The 21,472-nt window shown below is 37.4% G+C and overlaps 1 protein-coding gene across 2 annotated transcripts in view; it reads left to right on the top strand.

The window, feature by feature from the left end:
* Nucleotides 1–9,496, top strand: part of DPH5 (diphthamide biosynthesis 5) — a 35,605-nt gene extending 26,109 nt beyond the window's left edge. Inside the window, exons 5-8 of one of the 2 annotated variants that reach the window (XM_059375523.1) lie at nucleotides 1,497–1,617; nucleotides 4,358–4,397; nucleotides 6,626–6,729; nucleotides 8,780–9,496. In XM_059375523.1, coding sequence (XP_059231506.1) covers nucleotides 1,497–1,617; nucleotides 4,358–4,397; nucleotides 6,626–6,729; nucleotides 8,780–8,988 — 474 coding nt within the window. In that variant the 3' untranslated portion in view covers nucleotides 8,989–9,496. The remainder of the gene's footprint in view (nucleotides 1–1,496; nucleotides 1,618–4,357; nucleotides 4,398–6,625; nucleotides 6,730–8,779) is intronic. The other variant, XM_059375526.1, reaches the window with a different exon arrangement.
* Nucleotides 9,497–21,472: the final 11,976 nt, after the last annotated feature.

Here is a 21,472-nt window from a genome sequence, read left to right as displayed (position 1 = left end):
GTGTAAGGGACATGATGAGCTTTCTCTTAGGAACTCAAAGTCACCATTAAGAGTATTGATTACAGGGCGCCTGGGTGGCTCAGTGGTGTAAGCCGCTGCCTTCGGCTCGGGTCATGATCTCAGGTCCTGGGATCGAGTCCCGCATCGGGCTCTCTGCTCAGCAGGGAGCCTGCTTCCCTCTCTCTCTCTCTGCCTGCCTCTCCATCTACTCGTGATTTCTCTCTGTCAAATAAATAAATAAAATCTTTAAAAAAAAAAAAAAAGAGTATTGATTACAGTTTGTAGGACCTTAGTGTACAAAAAATGAGAAAAGTTGAGCTTTTCTAGGAATGAAAAATGGAGGACCCTGAATGCCCCAGCTTTTCTGTTTCCTTTCTTTCTGCCTTCCCCTTACCTCTTACAACAGCTTCTTAAAATGGTTTGAGAAGCCTTAGGATGATAATCCCTTCCTCAGGCTTAGAAAAGTTCAGTGATGTCCTGCAGTCACACAGCTATTCCAATCACAGTTTGTGGCAGAGGACTAGATTTGATTCCCCATACCTAGTGCTTTCCAGCTCAGTTATAAATTCTTTCAAGCACTGTTTAAATTGGGTAATTAAATCTTTATGTAACAGCTTCAGTCGCATATTACTTCTGAAAAATTTTTCCATGTTCACAACCTCAGGTGTAGGAAAGGACAGTGTGTTTTTACTATTCCTGTTTTGTAGATTGAGACTTAGAGCATTGTCACACAGCTAACAAGTTGCAGAACCAGGATGCAAGACTGAATTTTCTTAGCATAGGTTGGAGTTGCACTTACTTAAGTGAATTGTACAGCCAGACTGGAAGCCAGCTGGAACCAAGCAAGCCTCTTGGTTGTGGGATGGTCAAGTGGGATGGGTGGGCCACTTGGGAAAGGGACAAAGGCCCCTTTCATTGAGCTTTCTATGGAGGAAGCAAATAGTGGGTAAAGTAAGGGGGTAGATTTTGAGAACTAGCTGCAATGAGTGTCCAATGTGTGAATTTTACTGAGCTGGCAAGGTGGAAAGGAGAACTTCTCAGTCCTGGGTTTGAGTCTTTTCCATTATTCACTAGCTGTGCAACCCTAGACAAATCAGCTTGATCTTTCTGAGCCTTGGTGATCTCATCTGTAAAGTGAGCATAATAATTAATAGTAATAATCACCTCACTAGTGAACCCAGCTCTGGCTGCTCAGAAATCTTTATTTCCTTCTGTGTTCCTTCTGTGTCAATATTTTTAGCAGCTACATGGCTGAATCATAAAGTGGTTACAAATATTGCTATACTGAATGGAGAAACACTGGAAGCACTACTGGAAGGGCACCAGAGAGACAGATATCACCTGCCAGAGACAGAAGAGAACATTTATTACCTTTGTGACAGATTTGATCCCCAGCCCATCTCAAGTCTGGTTCTCACTTTTTGTTTTGGTGGTTATCTTTGAAATAGTAAGTAGTGAATTGTTCCATCATTAATTCATGCTTTTATCTTTTCTAGTTGTATAAGTTTGGAGAGACGGTTTCTATTGTTTTTTGGACAGATACTTGGAGACCAGAAAGCTTCTTTGACAAAATAAAGAAGAACAGACAAAATGGCATGCACACATTGTGCTTACTAGGTAAGGGTTCGGGAGTTCCCTTAAAGTCACAATATGGAGTTGTCATTTTCTCATTTTGTTCTGCCGCTCACTAGCTGGAGCTAAGAAAGGACCCAGCCTAGCCACTCTGCACACTACAACTTATTCATACTCTCTGGGAGATAATGCATTTTCTGCTCCAGACACCACATGGCTATTCCTGCATGCATGTGTACCATAGTTCACGCTCCTCTCCTCTAATGCCCTAAGGGACCCTCTCTAGCATTCTGTATCTTACCCATTTACCCATCAGGACCCTGTTGTCAGTTGACTGCAGTTCAGCAGACCTATAGTAAGCATTTATTCTTACCAAGGGCCGTCCTGTATCTTCCTAGAGATGTTCTTTGAATACTCTAGTATTGATGCTATCAGAATTACAGATGTAAAAGAGACTCTGGAGATCATCTTACTGAAGCCCATTTTATAGATGTAGTTGAGTCCCAGAGATATTAAATTGTTTTCCCACTGTGTTACCCTATTTTATTGGTGGCAGAATTGGTAAAATCAAGATAGCCTGTCATTCATAGTTGTTTACTGTATCTTGCTGTACTTTATGTCCTTTGGAGAGTTAGGTTTTTTTGGAACACTAAGGAAGTATTAGACATGGGTCCTGCCCTAAGGGTTGTGAAATCTTGTTGCTAAGTCCATGAAAGTTTAAAGAACAATTAAGTTCTGTTATATGGACAGGCAGGAAGGACAAACCAGAACTTTGGCTCTTGAATTCTCTAAGAGCTGCCCCTTTTCTCGGCTTTCCTGGGAAAAGGCAAACAAGGTTAAACAATATATCTTCCTTGCTCCATGAACAAAAGCAGGAACAAGGTGTGAAGTATAAGATACCATGATTCCAGATCCTCAAACCATAGATCTCATCATTTAATCATCTGGAATTCTCATCATTTAAATTAGTATATATTATTGGATGCCTATTATGGCCCAGACCCTATAGAGTTTAGTGAGAATATACCATATTAGGAAACTACAGGGAATTTAAATGTACTTGGAAAGACAAGATATGTATGATATAGTTAGAGATTAACAAAATATAGTAATAACTATGTAGGTATTTCAGAGAACAAAGAGCTTTTGAGGGGAAGTTAACGTAGTTTTATGAAGGAGTTAGGATGTATGCTACTTAAGGGGTAGCTTAAGATGGGCTTGTGGGTGGGTGGTAGTAGAGCCACATGAATAAATTTATTGAGTAGACCTTTATAGAGTGTCTGCTGGGTATTTTGCATTATTCTGGGTGCTTCTAAGATGAATAGGAGATGCTTACCTTCCAGCAAGTAGAAGTAGAAAGAATAATTGTGACCTGTGTGAATACAAGGGAAAAATATTAAGACTGGTCTGTCTTAAGATTAAATATTCAATAATGCAGTCTAAATGCAGTTCGATCAAAAAGCATTTGCCTATAAAAATTCTCCCCAACACTCTTCGTTTTTAAAACCAGGTTCCATAGAACATGTTACTTAAAAAGTTAAAATATTAAACTAAAAACTTTACTAACATTAAAACTAAAAACTTCACATTTAAGAACCTCAAGATGAATAATAAATGTTTTAAATTTTAAAAAATCAAAACAGATACCATGTAAAGGCAGTCTAAGGTTGACATGCACTGTTAATTGTACTGTAGGCCATTTTCAGTAACCAGTATGCATTTTTTTCTTCTATGTGCTAGACAAGTGCAAGTATTAAATTTAATACTTGAACCTGAAAAGTACATTGACTTCTGGTTCCAAGAACATTTATGGATACTTCTAAGGGATTAACCTCTTCTGTATTTTCCTAGGAAGCTCTTTTAGTCTCCTTTATAAGAACAACTTTGATAGTCACTTAGGAAAGCTATAGAAGTCTATCAAAGAGACCCTTCAGTTGCACCGTATTTATTTTTGCAAAAGCAAACTTTGGCTGAACCGTTTGTTTTTAGCATGTAGAACAGGAAGCAGCTGTTGCTCTTGCTGTTGTATACTGAGTTCCTGTGAGGATGTAGAGTGCTTGTGCTCTTTTACCTTCTACCATATTGTTCGGCTGAGCATCAATGATTAACAAGTGTAAAGAATCAAATATTTGTGATACTTGCATTTCAAGCTTTAGGGGAGCAGAGATTATGTGTGTCCCTGACAGTCAGTGCTTAGGAAAGCCCTGCTGAAAGTATGAATGATATTAAAGTGCTTATTTATAAGTTATTAGTCCTGTCTTACCTGTTCACAGGAAAGCAAAGGTTTCTTTTCAAAATGTCGTGAGAATTTTCTTCTGTTATGTTACATATATTAAAGTTTACATCCTATGCCTGAAAAATAGGTAAAGAATAGGAATATAACAAGACTTCTCAGTTGAGTCTCTGCGGTTACCAGCTAGTAGAAATGAACACAGTGATTTTGATTAGCTGTTAGGTAGTGCATATGCCAATATTTATCTAACTCTTTCCTGTGTCTTCTTTTCCAGCAGGAAATTGGGTCCTTTCAGGATGGTCTGAGGGCCAACCTCATGTTTGTTTTCTAACTAATGATCTTTACACACCACAAGCTTCCATTCTTCTCTTCACTTTTTCCATAAAAAAGTGGCTAGATAACAAGTGGGAGGGAAGATTGTCATAAGCTCTCATATGAGCATTTGGGAGACTTGAGAAGAATGTTTCCCAAAAATTTAGGTGACTCAGCTGAAGTTTACACATAGGGTTTTGGATAGTTAATTAAAAGAGAACTGTTTTTCACTTCCTACAGACATCAAAGTAAAGGAGCAATCTTTGGAAAATCTAATCAAGTAAGTTCTTATTCAGAGAATGTTTACATCTATATTTAATTCCTTGGACAATAAATTCTATTTCAACAACAGGAGTTCTAAAGATTATTGAAAATCAGCTTTCAGGGATACCTGGATGGCTTAGTCGGTTAAATGTTTGCCTTTGGCTCAGTCAGTTAAAGCGTCTGCCTTCAGCTCAGCTCAAATAAATAAATAAAATTTAAAAAAAAAAAAAAAAAGAAAACTTTTATTAACAGTTAAAAATTAAATACTTAATCTTATGAAATGAGAAAGCAGTGTGATAGGTTAGAAACAGCAGTAGACCTCACAGATTCAGTACTGAGAATGGTGGTTGGCACCTAATAAGCACTCGTATTTATGGAATGAATTAATGAGTTGGAAGTCAGAGACATGGATTTGAGTTCTGAGTCTCTCTGGTTTTATGTGCCCTTAGGCAAGTTACTTTGGTTTCCGAGCATATTTTTCTCATATGTATATAATGAGAATTATAATCCTTTTTTTGGCTTTCGGGGCAATGTGCAATAATATAGTAGCTACTACCCACATTTGACTGATGAGCACTTGAAATATGGCTAATGTAACTGAGGAACTGAATTTATAATTTAACTTATTTTTTTTAAAGATTTTATTTATTGGGGCACCTGGGTGGCTCAGTGGGTTAAAGCCTCTGCCTTCGGCTCAGGTCATGATTCCAGGGTCCTGGGATCGAGGCCCGCATCGGGCTCTCTGCTCAGCGGGGAGCCTGCTTCCTCCTCTTTCTCTGCCTGCCTCTCTGCCTACTTGTGATCTCTGTCTGCCTAATAAATAAATAAATAAATCTAAAAAAAAAAATGATTTTATTTATTTATTTGTCAGAAAGAGCACAAGCAGGGGGAGTAGCAGGCAGAGGGAAAAGCAAGCTCCCCACTGAGCAGGGAGCCCGATGCAGGACTCAATTCCAGGACCCTGGGATCATGACCTGAGCTGAAGGCAGATGCTTTAACTGACTAGGTCACCCAGGTGTCCCTATAATTTAATTTTAATTAATAAAAATAATATTCAACATAGTTACTGGAAAAGTGTATTTAGAATAACTTCAATATGTAAATCTACTTTTATAACCATGAATTTTATGACATTTATATGCAAATTAGGTATTTCTTTTTTTTTTTTTTTTAAGATTTTATTTATTGATTTGACAGAACGAGATCACAAGTAGGCAGAGAGGCAGGCAGAGAGAGAGAGAGGAGGAAGCATGCTCCCTGCCAAGCAGAGAGCCTGATGCGGAACTTGATCCCAGGACCTTGAGATCATGACCTGAGCCAAAGGCAGAGCCTTGACCCACTGAGCTACCCAGGTGCCCAGATTAGGTATTTCTAATGAAAATTTAATACTTGAATTATGTGCTATCAGTATGAAATAGCAGATGTCAAAAACTTAGTACAGAAACAATCTCTTTAAGAATTCTTACAGGAAAAAAATAATTTTTATAGGAGTAAATGTTGAAATAAATAATATTTTGGATATATTGGATAAAATAATATTAAAGTTAATTTTGCCTTTTTTCACTTTTTTAAATATGGCTACTAGAAAATTTAAAATTATGTTTGTGGTCTGCATTATATTTCTCTTCAATAATGCTGACTTAGAGAATTGTTTTGAGAGTCAGTAAAATATATGAACTGTTTTGTAAGTTTACAAAAGCAGTATTTTTATTATGCTTATTGGACAGACATGGTAGGCTTTAGAAATAAACACATCCAACACATCAGAAATAAACACATCCAACCCCTCAAGATTTTCAGATATTTATCACTTTAGTTTACTTTTCTTAGAGAAAGAAGTGAAAAGAGGAATATGTGGTTTAAACACATATTTTAAAAGTGAACACCATAGAACCTGATAAAGCAAGGATCTAGAACAAAATGCCACTTAAACTATCTTTGCCTAGGGTATCACTTTAAATAAAAATAACTTTGATTTGAACATTTGTCATTAAGTTGTTGGACTTTTACTTCTGCCGACATTTCAGTGAGATCAGAGGACTGTAAAAGTAGAACAATGAAAAAAGCTTAAGCTTAAAAAATTATGGTATTCATGCTTTAGTATGCTTAAAGTGAGTATTGTGCGAGTGCTTTAAACAGAATATGGACTGTGGTACTTGACTCTACCTGGGGGGATAATTGCATTAAAAATGTATTATGTGATTTCATGGCTAAGAACAGTGGCATCTAGTTTTATACTTACAGAGGAAGGAAGATCTATGAACCTCCTCGGTATATGAGTGTAAACCAAGCAGCCCAGCAACTCTTGGAGATTGTTCAGAATCAGCTAATACGAGGAGAAGAACCAGGTACTCAAGGCCCTAAAAGGGTTCTTTTATTCCTCTACTGCTGCACTGAGATATGTACATGATATAACTTCACATACACACTCACGCTCCACCACCTCTGCTATCATCACTGAAGCAAGGGTCAGTGTGTTTGCACTGTGCTTTTTCTTGTCCTTTTTTTTTCTTTTTTTTTTTTAGATTTATTTATTTATTTATTTGACAGAGAGAAAGAGAGAGAGAGGGAGAGAGAGAGAGAGATCACAATTAGGCAGAGAGGCAGGCAGAGAGGGCAGGTGGGAAGCAGGCTCCCTGCCAGGTAGAGAGCCTGATGCGGGACTTGATCCCAGGACCCTGAGATCATGACCTGAGCTTAAGGCAGAGGCTTAACCGACTGAGCCACCCAGGTGCCCCTTTCTTGTCATTTTTTAAATCAATTCTAACTTGTATTTCATAGGCTGAAAGGTGTACTGAAGGAAAAATAATGGAGTTCATCCTAGGAAAATTACTACCATTCCAGAAAGTGAGGATTTTTCACAAATTAACTCTAAATCAGATTTTATGTGAATATGTTAATATACAAATATTTAGGTAAAATGCAGAACTCCCTTTTTAGCTTAAATCTATGTATGGTGAAATCTTTCCTGCAAAAAAATGAACTTATTCTGCTTTTTCTCTTTAACAACACTGAGCCCAGGGATAGTTTTCTTCGGGATAAAAACAAGAGAATTTATCCTTACATTCTTAACACTTTGTCGCACATGTGTACTGTGGACTGGGGAGGACCATTGCACTCCTTAATTATCACAGGAGACTGCATGCATGCACTGGAGATAGAGATGCTACATCTGTTTCCCTTACTGGACTGCGTGTGGTATATAGTGAAGTGGTGGTCATCAGAACATCTTCATTGAAAGAGCATCATTATATGAGATCATTATATGTTTTGAGGTGCTTTGAGTATCTGTCTTGATGGCATAAGATACATGAAGAGATTCTTGAATGACTGTTGCTTACTGTTTTTTCATTAATAGGCCTTGTTAAACATGAAACAGATAATTTGCAAGAGTTTTCCATATCCATAATTTTGTACACTTAAGCCTAAATTTGCATGCCTGCTTGCCCTTGTAGATATCATTTGCCCCATTTTGATCATATTCAATTGGGACAGCTTTCCCAAGTAAAGAAAAGGTCAGCACTTAAAAGTGAAGGTCAGGGGGGCCTGAGTGGCTCAGTGGGTTAAGCCTCTACCTTTGGCTCAGGTCATGATCTCAGGGTCCTGGGATCGAGCCCCACATTGGGCTCTTTTCTCAGCAGGGAGCCTGCTTCCCCTTCTCTCTCTCTGCCTGCCTCTCTGCCTACTTGTGATCTCTCTCTCTCTCTGTGTCAAATGAATAAATAAAGTCTTTAAAAAAAGAAGTGAAGGTCAGCACTTAAAAGCATAAGTGATGTCATAATGCTTGTTATTTGTTCAAGGCTCCGTAGTTTACTAAATACTTAATGTCTGTTATCTTATCCCTTACAACCACTATTTAAGAAAAGTAGTATTCTGCTTTTTAAAAATGAAAAAACTAAAGTTTGACATAGCTGATTAGGTGGCCAAGCAAAAAATCAAATCTGTGGATTTATCTCATAATCCCCTTGTTTTTCTTGTAATCCCCTTGTATATCTTGGTCAGTGTGAACATATCTCAAGCAACCTACTAAAAATATAGGCAAGTAATAAACATTGTTCACTCAGAAGCTATTGAAAGACAAATGCTATGCAGTTGTAAAAAATATGGATATACATAATTGTTTACTGAATCCTAAAAACTTAAACTAGGGCAAGCCTTTGGAATTCTGAAAGAGTAGAGTTAGGAAATATCACTTTATATGTCAGGTAGTTTATATAATTTGGAAAAGCATTAGATAAATCAATAGATAATTGATCTGTAATGAGTGAATGAGGAGATTTAGGATATTTAGGGCTTTTTTAAGAAATGTACTTTTGGTAGTAATTTTAGTTTAAGTGTTGGACAGGATAATGCATTTATTGAATTGAATGGCAATATTTTTTTTTTTTCTCTTAATAGCAGTCACTGAGAAGACACTCTGTGTTGGCTTAGCCAGGGTTGGAGCTGAAGACCAGAAAGTTGCAGCAGGCACTTTGCAGCAAATGTGTACTGTGGACTTGGGAGGACCATTGCACTCCTTAATTATCACAGGAGACAACATGCATCCACTGGAGATGGAGATGCTAAGTCTGTTTTCCATACCAGAAAATAGCTCAGAATCCTGTTGATGAACTACATGAACATTTTCTATTGTTAGATACTAATTTCATTCATATATGCATATATACATATTTGTATAATGAACAGTTCTTTTGGATTACCTAATAATTGTAAAGCAAATGACCAAGAAAAAAAGATACTGATTCAAAAATACTTGGTTTCCTGTGGCAATGATTTTTTTTTTCCCTATGACATCATTAGTTGTTGCTATTTTGGCAGTTTTTCAGTATGTACACACCTGGAGCAGACCAAGCCTGAAAACTTGCAGAGACATTCCTAAACAGAGTTGTTTAAAAGCAGTTTTGGGGCACCAGGTGGCTCAGTGGGTTAAAGCCTCTGCCTTCGGCTCAGGTCATGATCTCAGGGTCCTGGGATCGAGCCCCGCATCAGGTTCTCAGCTCAGCAGGGAGCCTGCTTCCCCTTCTCTCTCTGCCTGCCTCTCTGCCTGCCTCTCTGCTTACTTGTGATCTCTGCCTGTCAAATAAATAAATAAAATCTTTTAAAAAAATAATAAAAGCAGTTTTTACTTATGAAATGAGTTTATACAACATAGAACTTTCTTGTTTCTTAAAAAGTCAGCTGTTAAGACCATAAAATGAGTTGTCCTGATAACAGGTGGTATTAGAGCATATAAGCAGAGGTGGGAAGAATAAGTCCCACCCATCAGTCCTACTTACTTAAAGATCAGCAGAGCACATGCCACAAAATGACATCCTTCTGAATTGCCTTGTCTTGTTTAGCTGACATCCTAATTATGTGGTTCATATTCTGCTGTATTTTGGAGGTTATGTAATTGCTGAATTATAAATGTTCAGCCAGCCATGTACAGTTGCTGTTTGGTTTTAAATAGCATCTTTCACATTCAAGTTGACAAATGGAAAACTTACTGACTACAAAATACAGTTTTAAAAAATTTAAGTTTGGAAGCAGTGGATTAGTTAAGATTTGTCATATCACTTACCTCAGTTGACACACCACTGTATCTATGCGGGTAGTCATATTCTTTCTCCCAGTTGGAAATAGCACCTATTTATCATATTCCCTGACTGTAGAGTCTTGTACTTAGTTCATAACAGAAATAGCTTTGCTATATGCTAGTTTAGTTGGTCTAACTTTAAATATTTCCATGGCTTAATCAACCATAGCTTAAATTTCATTAAATTCATTAGAAGTTGAATATACACTTTTCCTACTTCCTGGGAGCATTGATTAACAAGACATTTTGGCTTTTTTCTTTTCTTTCTTTCTTTCTTTTTTTTTTTTTTTTTTAAGTGTTCTCCATGCCCAGCATGAAGCCTAACACAGGGCTTGAACTAATGACCTTGAGGTCAAGAACTGAGTTGAAATTAAGAGTCGAACACTCAGCCAGGCGCCCCAACTTAATTCATTTGAGATAAAAGATATTTTATATATATGAAATATTCCATATTTAGTCTGTTACACAAAAGAGGTGAGAGCCAAGGACATTTAAGTGCTAATTCTCTGTTTTTTTCTGAAACATTACAGCAAGCATTCAGTAATTATAAAAGGAAAGACTTCTGCCTTTGGTCTTGGTGGAATAGCTTGTAATGTTCAAGGCCTCCCAATTAATAAATGCTGGACAAAATATAAATATAACTGTTGAAATACACTGGGGAATGACCAAAAGCAGGCTGAAAATTATGCTTGTATATAGGTTTTTCCCTCAGGACATTCCCCAGATTGCTGGTAAGGGATGCTAGTACTCAAGAGAATGTTGCAGTCTTAGTGGCTAGAGGGGTCAAAGAAATTGGGGGCTGCTAGAGGACCTATATATTGAGGAGGAAATTCTAGAAATGAAGGTGGCACTGAAGGAGGAGCAAGCCTTCCAATCTGCATGTAGATCTCTTAACTCTTTGGCCAACTCCTGAATTGTGCTGGTACGGGGAAGTCTCCATGAACCTGTTGATGAAAGCCAAAGCTAGAAGGCTGAAAAATCAGAGCAGATCTTGTTGCTCTGTATTGCAAGAGGAAACAGAATTTCGAGTTTGAATCCTGACAAGTTGGAAGGCTTGGTAAGCATCTTAGGGTTTCTGTCAAATCCCTAAAATGGCTGTGTACTAGAAAAGACTGTGCACAGGACTAAGGATTGCACTGAAACTAAAGACAAAACCTTGAACGTAATGTGAAACCCATCCTCCATAAAATCAAGGTGAATAGTCAATGATTTAACTGCCTGCTGGAACAAAACACTTCCAGGGCATGATAACAAAATGAATCTCTTTAGCATATCAACAATGACTAGAACATAATATAACACATTAAAAAAAAAAAAAACAGGAAGATGTGATTTTTGGTCAAAACCAGGAGGGAAAGGAAAAAAAAAAAAACAGTAAAAAGAGATCCTAACACAATCCAGATCTTAGAATTAGCAGATGGGGATTTTAAAGCAGTTGGTAGAACTGTGCTCAAAGATGAAAAGGAAAAATGGTTGTAATGAATGTATATAGATGGGTGCTCTCAGAGAAATGGAAACAAAAACCCAAATGGTTGGACTTAACAGCAGAGTGTAGATGGCAGATGGATAGAAATTATCCTGTCTGAGGAATAAAGAATAAAAAAAGGGAAGAAAAAAAGCACAGAGCCTCAAAGCCATGTTGGGTGATATTCAGCAATTCAATGGATGTGTAATTGGATTTCCAGAAGGAGGAGAGAAAATAGGGCAGAAAAAAGAGTAAATAAAGGTCAAAATTTTTCCCAAGTTTGGTGAAACTATCAGTACATAGATCCAGCTCAGTAAACTCTAAGCAGAATAAATACAGAGAAAACACCTAATAACATCACAGTTTAAACTGAAGAGAACCAAAGATAAGAGAAAATCTTAAAAACTGCTGTGAGTGGTAGTAGGGAACCCACTACCCACCAGGGAGCAATACATGTTGGCTGCTTCACCTCAGAAACAGTGAAGTCATGAGACAACAGAAAAGGATCTCTAAAGTACTGAAATTAAAAAGCAAAACCAACCAAACACTATCAATCCAGAGTTCTATATCCTGTAAAAATGTCCTCCAAAAATGAAAGCAAAATAAAGCAATCTTCATAAAAATAGAATTTGTCTCTAGCAGACCTGTAAGAAAAGCTGAGGGAGGATTTTTAGGCTGAAGGTAAATGATGTTAGATGGAAGGAAATAGTAAGTATATGAGTAATAAAAGGCTCAATTTTTTCTTAATGTTTTTTAAAAGATAACTGACAATTTAGCATGGTATGCTGGCATATAGTTAGATTTCAACAGTAATACAAGTTACAGAGTTTAAAGTATATCACACCATGGCAATTCTTATATTTTACTTAAAGTGGTGGAATACTGGGACGCCTGGGTGGCTCAGTCATTAACCGGCTGCCTTGGCTCAGGTCATGATCCCAGGGTCCTGGGATTGAGTCCCAACCACATCAGGCTCCTGGCTCAGCGGGGAGTCTGCTTCTCGCTCTCCCTCTGCCTCCTGCTCCCTTTGCTTGTGCTGTCTCTTTCTCTCTCTCTGTCAAATAAATAAAATCCTTTAAAAAAAAAAAAGTGGTGGCATACTAACTGTAGACTGATCAGGTTATGTATATTATGCTTTGAAACCGCTTAGTAACTGCTATAAAAAAAAAACAAGGCAGAAGTTAAAAAAAAAAAAGGAATTAAAATTGAATTGTGAAAGGTTCGATTTGTCAAAAAAAAAAAAACAACAGGGGAAAGGAGGAAATATAGGTAAAAAAATATACAGGACAAATAGCAAAATGGTAGACCTAAATTCAACCAAACTAGTAATTATGTAAATGTAATTATGTAAATCAAACGCTCTAATTAATACATTTTTTTAAAGCGCAACTATATGTTGTCTACAAGAATTAAACTTCAAAGACATAAGATGAAAGTAAAAGAATGGGGGAAAAAATAGAACATACAAACTGTAAGCATAAGAAAACAAGTGGCTGTATTAATATAAGACAAAATAGACTTTAAAAGGAGTACACTGGAGATAGACTTTTCATTGAAGAGGGGTAGTTCTTCAAGAAGATACAATCCTAAACGTGTCTTCATCAAATACCAGCTTCAAAATACACAAGGCAAAAACTAACAGAGGAAGTACAGACCAGTCTACAATCAGTTGAGGATTTTAATGAACCTCTTAGCAACTGATAGACAAAAATATTGATGATTTGAACAAAAATTATTTGGACAAAATTGATATTGTTAGATCACCACATGCAGTTGTGGTAGAATAGACATTATTTTTCAAGTATGTATGAAACATTCATCAAAATAGACTATATGCTTGGCTATTAGCCACAATGGAGTTAAGTTAAAAATCACTAACAAAAAGGGGTCTAGAAAAGTCTCAAATATTTGGAAATAAAACAATACATTATTTTAACTGAATAAAAACAAAATCATAAAATGTGGAAATTTGTGGGATGTAGATGAAGCAGTGCTTAGAAATTTATAGCTTTAGAAGCCTATATTAGAGGGGCGCCTGTGTGGCTCAGTGGGTTAAAGCCTCTGCCTTCAGCTCAGGTCATGATCCCAGGGTCTTGGGATCGAGCATCATCCCAGCCTGCTTTCCCGCGCCCCCTGCCTACTTGTGATCTCTTTCTGTCAAATAAACAAATAAAAAATCTTTAAAAAATAAGCCTATATTAGAAACAAAGGATGTTTTAAAAATCAACGATCTATTTCCATTTTAACTAGAAAAAGCATCTAAAAACTGTAAGTAGAAAGAAGGAAATACTGAATATCACAGCAGAAATCAGTGAAATAGAAAATGAACAATAAAATTAACAAAGCCGGGCGCCTGGGTGGCTCAGTGGTTTAAAGCCTCTGCTTTTGGCTCAGGTCATGATCTCAGGGTCCTGGGATCGAGGCCCGCATTGGGCTCTGCTTCCCTCTCTCTCTCTCTGCCTGCCTCTCTGTCTACTTGTGATTTCTGTCTGTCAAATAAATAAATAAAATCTTTTTAAAAAACAAAATTAACAAAGCCAATAGAATGTCAAAAATTTTAAAGGCTATCAATAGTAAACGTTACAAGGATATGAAGTAATTGAAATTTGCCTGCTGTTGGTAGAAATATAAATGACACAACTACTTTGGAAGGTAGTTTTAGTTTTTTTGTTTTTTTTTTAAGATTTTATTTATTTGAGAGAGAGATCACAAGTAAGCAGAGAGAGAGAGGGAGGAAGAAGCAGGCTCTCTGCCTAGCAGAGAGTGGTTTGTTGCCTAGCAGAGGGCCTGATGCAGGACTCAATCCCAGGACCCTGAGATCATGACCTGAGCTGAAGGCAGAGGCTTAACCCACTGAGCCACCCAGGCAACCCGGTGGTTTTAGTTTCTTACAAATTAAATCCTGTGAACTGGCAAGACCAGTTCTAGGTATTTACCCAAAAGAAGTGAAAACATTGACAAAAATTATACAAGAATGTTTATAACTGCATATATTTATTCATAGCCCCAAACTACAACCAAGCAATGTGTCCATCAATAGGAGAATGGATTTTAAAATTTTGCTGTATTTTACAATGGAATATTACTTAGCAATAAACAGAACAAACCATCGACTTCTACATGAATTTAATCATTTTTAAAAAATTTTTTAATTTAAAGATTTTATTTATTTGACAGAGGTCACAAGCAGACAGAGAGGTAGGCAGAGAGAGGGGGTGGGAAGCAGGCTCCCTGCTAAGCAGAGAGCCTGATGCGGGGCTCGATCCCAGGACCCTGGGGTTGTGACCTGAGCCCAAGGCAGAGGCTTTAACCCACTGAGCCATCCAGGTATCCCTCCTACATGAATTTAAATACAAGTGAAAGAAGTCAGACACGAAAGAGACTTATAATTCCATTTATATGAAGCTTATCAATAGGAAGAAATAATCAAAACAGGGTTTGCCTGTGGAGAGAATGAAGATTGTCAAGGGATAAAAGGGAATCTGAAGTAATGGAAATGTTCTGTATCTTGATTGGGGGTTGGTTGTATGGATATAACCATTTACCAAAACTCATTCAAATATATAGATTTAGGATCTGTGTATTTTTCTGTATAAGGATTGTTAAATACAATAGGGTACCCAGTTAAATTGAATTACAGGTAAATAATGAATATATATTCATTATAAATATATATATCCCATTCCATATTTGGGGCACATTTATGCTAAAAGAATGGTTATTTATTTGAACTGAAATTTTTTTTTTAAAGATTTTATTTATTTATCAGAGAGAGAGGGGGAGAGAGTGAGCACAGGCAGAGGCAGAGGGAGAAGCAGGCTCCCTGCTGAGCAAGGAGCCCGATGTGGGACTCGATCCCAGGACGCTGGGATCATGACCTGAGCCGAAGGCAGCTGCTTAACCAACTGAGCCACCCAGGCGTCCCTTTGAACTGAAATTTAATGGGGCTCCTTTATTTGCTAATTCTTGTGACACTGTTCTGTGTGTACTTTAACCTCAATTTAAATGAAATTATAGTGGCACCTGGGTCACCCAGTCAGCTAAGTATCTGATTCTCGATTTCAGCTCAGGTCATGATCTCAGTCAGGGTCTTTTTTTTTTTTTTTTTTTTTAAAGATTTTATTTATTTATTTGACAGAGAGAGAGATCACGAGTAGGCAGAGAGGCAGGCAGAGAGAGAGGAGGAAGCAGGCTCCCCACTGAGCAGAGAACCCGACGTGGGACTTGATCCCAAGACCCTGAGATCATGATCTGAGCCAAAGGCAGAGGCTTAACCCACTGAGCCACCCAGGCGCCTTTCAGTCAGGGTCTTGAGATCAAGCCCCACTCTATGTTGAGCATGGAGCCTGCTTAAGATTCTCTCACCCTGGGGCGCCTGGGTGGCTCAGTGAGTTAGGCCTCTGCCTTCAACTTGGGTCATGATCTCTGGGTCCTGGGATCGAGCCCCACATCGGGCTCTCTGCTCGGGGGAAGCCTGCTTCCTCCTCTCTCTCTCTGCCTGCCTCTCTGCCTGCTTGTGATCTCTGTCAAGTGGATAAAATCTTAAAAAAAAAAAAAAAAGATTCTCTCACCCTTTCTGCCCCTCCACTACTCCCACATTCTTTAAATAAATAAATGAAATTGTAAAATGAAAAGTGTGCATTATGCATCAGGAAAAGGAACACTATTATCTTTGGTCTACTATCTTGAAATCCTAGTGTTTGATAGTTAAATTAGAAACACCTGAATACTACATTTATTTGTTTAGTAGTTTCTAGCTCTTCAATAGTAAATTCTCAAACAGTGAAACCACCCCTATAATCTAGACAAACAGAGTTTCAACACCAAAAATACTTCTTCCCACTATCCCTTTATATTCAAGCCTCTACCCACCCACCTTTTAGTGACTATATATAGAGTTAAAAGATTCCCATTATGTTTTTTTTAAATCATCTTTTTAAAAGATTTTATTTATTTATTTGAAAGAGAACATGAGAGGAGAGAGGTCAGAGGGAGAAGCAGACTCCCTGCCCAACAGGGAGCCCAATGTGGGGCTCTATCCCAGGACTTGATCCCGGGACTCTAAGATCATGACCTGAGCCAAAGGCAGTTGCTCAACCAACTGAGCCACCCAGGTACCATTCAGGTTTTTATGTGACACGAGTTTTTATTTTTGCAGAGTAGATACTCAGGAGTGGGATTCCTGGGTCATGTGGCAAATGTATATTTATAAGGAATCACTGAGATGATTTGCAGAGTGACTCTATTATTTTGCATTCTCACCAGTATTGTAAAATAATTTCCATTGCTCTGTATCTTTGCCAGTATTTCATATTGGGAGTATTTTTTATTCTAGCTATTCTGATAAGTGTGTTGTGGTAGTTTTAATTTGCACTTTGCTAGTGCAATGATGGTAACATCTTTCACATGCTTATTTATCATTTTTATATCCTATTTTTTATATCCTATATATCCTATATCCATTCATGTCTTTTGTTTTCTTATGCTTAAGTTTTGAGCATTCTTTGCATATTCTGGATACAAATTCTTTGTCAGATAGATATGTGATTTGTAAATATTTTCTTCCAACACACAGCTTGTCCTTTTATTCCCTTAACCGTCTGGTAAAGCAAAAGTTCTTTATTTTGATGAAATACAGATTATGAGTTTTTTTCTTGTGTAGATTATATTTTGTTACCATATCTAAGAACCCATCATCATACTGAAAGAGATGTAGATTTTGTCCTATGTTTTCTTGTAAAATTCTTAATAGTTTTGCATTTTGCATTTATTATTTATTTATTTATTTTTAAAAAAGATTTTATTTATTTAACAGAGAGAGATCACAAGTAGGCAGAGAGACAGGCAGAGAGAGAGGAGGAAGCAAGCTCCCTGCTGAGCAGAGAGCCCGATGTGGGGCTCGATCCCAGGACCCTGGGATCATGACCTGAGCCGAAGGCAGAGGCTTTAACCCACTGAGCCACCCAGGTGCCCCTGCATTTTGCATTTAAGTCTAGTTTTAGATTTTATTTTTGTATGAAGTGTGAGTTTTAGTATTGTTTTATTTGCACACAGATGTCCAATTGCTCCAACACCATTAGTTTTTATTTTTATTTCTTTAGCTTTCACCATTAGCTTTTTAAGACTGTCCTTTCTTTATTGAACTGCTTTTGCACCACTGTCAAAAATAGTTGGCGATATTTGTGTGGATCTTTTTGATGTTTTGTTAATTTATGTTTCCCCTCTGTGATACCACATTATCTTGACTAGTTTGGGTTTATGGTAAATCTTAAAATAGGGAATGTGATTCCTCTCATTTTATTCTTCTTTTTTTGAAATTGTTTTATTTATTCTCATTCTTTTGCTTTTCCATATAAATGTTAGAATGAACTATTATCTATAATAAAGCTTGTGAGATTTTGATTGAAATTATTTGACTATGATGTGTTTAGGTGTGGGTATTTTGGGATTTGTCGTTTTTGGAGTTTCTTATAGCCTCTTATAGCCTTTTGTAGGTTTATTTGCCAGGTTAGGAAGTTTTCAGCCATTATTTCAAATATTTTTCCAGCACTGTCCAGTTCAGGATGGTATACAGAGTCTTTTCTTTCCAGGGGTCTGATAACAAATGTTCGACATTTCTTCTTATGCCACAGGTCCCTGAAATCTGTTTTTTGTTTTTTACTCCAGTTTATTTTCTCTGCCATTCAGAGTGGATAACTTTTATTGCTCTATCTCCAAGTTCATTGACTCTTTTCCCATCTTCATTTTCTGTTGAATCCATTCTGTGTGGTTTGGGTTTTTGTTTGTTTTTGTTTTGTTACTGGTATAAAATTTCCATTTGTTTCTTTATAACTTCTATTTTCTTTTTTTTTTTTTTAAAGATTTTTTATTTATTTATTTGACAGAGAGAAATGACAAGTACACTGAGAGGCAGACAGAGAGAGAGAGAAGGAAGCAGGCTCCCTGCTGAGCAGAGAGCCCGATGCGGGACTCGATCCCAGGACCCTGAGATCATGACCTGAGCCGAAGGCAGCGGCTTAACCCACTGAGCCACCCAGGCGCCCTATAACTTCTATTTTCTGTCTTAATATTTGTTGCAAGATTATTTCTGATGGCTTGTTCAAGTATTTTTATAATGGCTGCTTTAGAGTCTTTGTCAGATAATTACAATATTGACATCATATCAGCCTCATCTGTTGATTTTTTTTTTTCTTCCACTAGTTGAAATTTTTATGGCACTTTGTGGAGTAATTTTTTATTGTAGTGGGACATTGTGAGTATTATGAAATTCTGGATCTTGTTCAGATTCTATGGAGAATGGCAATTTGTTCTAGTAGGAAATCAACCTGATTAGGTTCAGAATGTAATTGCTAATTAACTTCTGTGGGCTATGGTTCCTCTATCAGTTCAGTTTTCAAGGATTGCTTTTTTCTTTGGATTTATTTCAGGTTTGTGCCCCTCTGTAAAGGACCTAGACAATTTAGGGCCTAGCTGATTGGATAGTTTAGTTCTGAAGATGTTCTGGTATGCTGAATAGGGTCATATCCAAGCATTAGTGACTTGAGGGTTCATAAACAACTTTATGCGGTTGCTTTGCTGTGTCCTTCCCATGCCATGATCTCTGCTGCTTCCTGGTTTCCTAGGGTCCCCTTCTCAAACCTCTGGCCATAAACTTGGGTTTCTTGTTAATCTACATTGTTGCTTTGTCTCATACCTTCATCCTTAGCCTACATCCTAACCCATGTGGAGGGACAGAAAGAAAAAAAGCAGAGGGACTTGTTCTACACTTTTGAAACTACAGGTCCACTAAACAGAGAAAAATTCCCTCCTCTTATGGGATTTCATCATTTTTGGCCACCACTGCAGAACTGCTTGGGGGAGAAGTCTTTGGACGCCAATAGGAAGTCTTTGCTCCAACTAACAGAACTACAAATGTAGTAACTTAGTATTGTTTCGAAGTTCTGTAGAAATCTATGATCTGCGTAGAGATTATTGCTCAAGGGGAAATAGTATGAGACACATACAGGACAGATAACCCCTGTAAAGTTGAACAGCAGTTTGATCTAACTTAATGCCTATGATGGGAAAACAGTGATGGCTCATCAGTTACTATTTTACTTATCATTTTGGAAGTGGTACTATATTTTCAAAAGTCCAAGCCAAATGGAAGGGTTTTAATTGTTGCGAAACTATGATTAGATGTGAATCTGAATTTCATGTTTATTTATACAATGTTACCCTTTAAAAATACTACTACTACTACTGTCCACCTATATTCAGGAGATACTCTTTTGAATGCCTTTGTTTTTATATTTTTTGTTTTAGCAGTTGCTGTCTTAGAAACAATGCAGTTTTCTTTAACAATGCATACAGAACGATTTTCTAAGGAGGAATTAATCTTCATATTAAATTCATTATTTTTTCCAATAAATTTTGATTGCCTAAAGTGTGCCAGACTCAAGGCATTTGATTATTATCTGTTAACTTTATTATTTCTCTTGGTTATAGGAATTTAGCAGATTAAGTTGTACATCTAAATGTTAGTAGTATGTGCTAAGCCCGAACATTATGGTAGAGTTTTTTGTTTTGGTTTTTGTTTTAAACCTGAAATAGGGCTGATTGAGCTAATAGATTGTTTGAACGAACTGGAATCCCATTGATATGCTGTTTTCTTTTTCTTTCATTTCTTTCCTTCCTTCCTTTTTTCATAATGAAAAATATTAAAGTGCTGTCCTTCTATCTGCATCTATTGGACCAGTTGGTCTCTGCCTGTCTGCTCTTTCTGTGGTTTAATGACAAGTTTATTGTCATACTGTAGGTAATGAGATTGGATAAGGAGGAGAGGGAAAGCATTACAGTTTCTAAAGTTGTTCAGAGGATTTGTATTTGATGAGCATTAGGAAGGTGCTCGATTCCTGAGCTGGAGGACTGAAAGTGGAAACTGAGAAGCTTACCTAGTGTGTCAGTACAACATATGGTGGCTTCTGTGGGGAAGGAAACAAAACTCTAGATAAAGATTGGGTAGTGAGGTGTTCTAATACATAACTTGCTTATACCAGCATGTAAACAGAAGAGGCTGCTCTGAGGGAGTGGTGATGGGCCACTGCAGAGTTCTCTTAGGTGAGAGGCTAATTCTAGAGAACACGGGAAAGACAGGGAGTCCCTCATAGGTGCTCTAGATCTAGGTCAAAGTCCAGTGTGCAGAAGGGCCAGCAGAAGGTAATCAGGAAGCCAGCATAGAGGAAATGTTTCCAGAGTATCTGGGTAAAACGTCTGATTCAGCAAAAATTCCTCATACTTCTTGCCTAAGGCCAGAATTGTTTGTGCTGACAGTTGGAGGAGAGGGTGTCATGGACATGGCTCAAGCCAGGCATTCCACAGTGACTGCATGGAGTCATCAGTGATGTCCTAGAATAAGGCAGTGGGAATGAAAAGGTGAATATAAAATATTTCAAAGGAATGAAGGGAAAGACTTCACAATAGGGAATCTAGGAAATGAAGGGGAGAAAGGCAATGTTTAGATGTCCAGGAACTAAGTAAGGGATTCTGACAGAAATTGGTGGTTGTGAAGCTACTTGAGTGGAAAAAATAAATTATTTTCTCTTTGCTGATGTTGAGATGTTAGTAGTTCTGCCATGGATGTGGCAAGAAGCCACTAAGGGCCTTTGATTAACTTCTACAAAATAAAGAGGACTGAAGCCATATTAGTAGGAGCTATGGAAATAGTTAGAAAGGACACATTAGAAGCACATTCAGACCACATATGAGGTATTCAACAGCACAAACACTGAATATAAAGCTGTTGTTGTGTGGCAAAGATTGATAGTAAAGAGGCTGCTTTGATAGAACAGTATGTTTGAGAAGGTGGGATAAATGGGATCTGGGGTTTTGTGGCGAGGTAAAAAAAATAAATTAAAAAAAGCTTTTTTATTGCTTTTGATTAGAGGGGGAGAATTTTGGAAAGATAACAGAGGCTCATGTTGGTTTTAGTCTTTATTTCCTATAAATTGAGGTCATGCATAGAGAATGAGGTAAAAGAAGAATTTGGAGTTAATGCAAATATCTGGAAATA

This window comes from Mustela nigripes, chromosome 14, assembly GCF_022355385.1.
Source record: "Mustela nigripes isolate SB6536 chromosome 14, MUSNIG.SB6536, whole genome shotgun sequence".
Taxonomy (NCBI): domain Eukaryota; kingdom Metazoa; phylum Chordata; class Mammalia; order Carnivora; family Mustelidae; genus Mustela; species Mustela nigripes.
The sequence above is the reverse complement of the archived record's forward strand: the minus strand, read 5'-3'. Positions and strand labels throughout refer to the sequence as shown.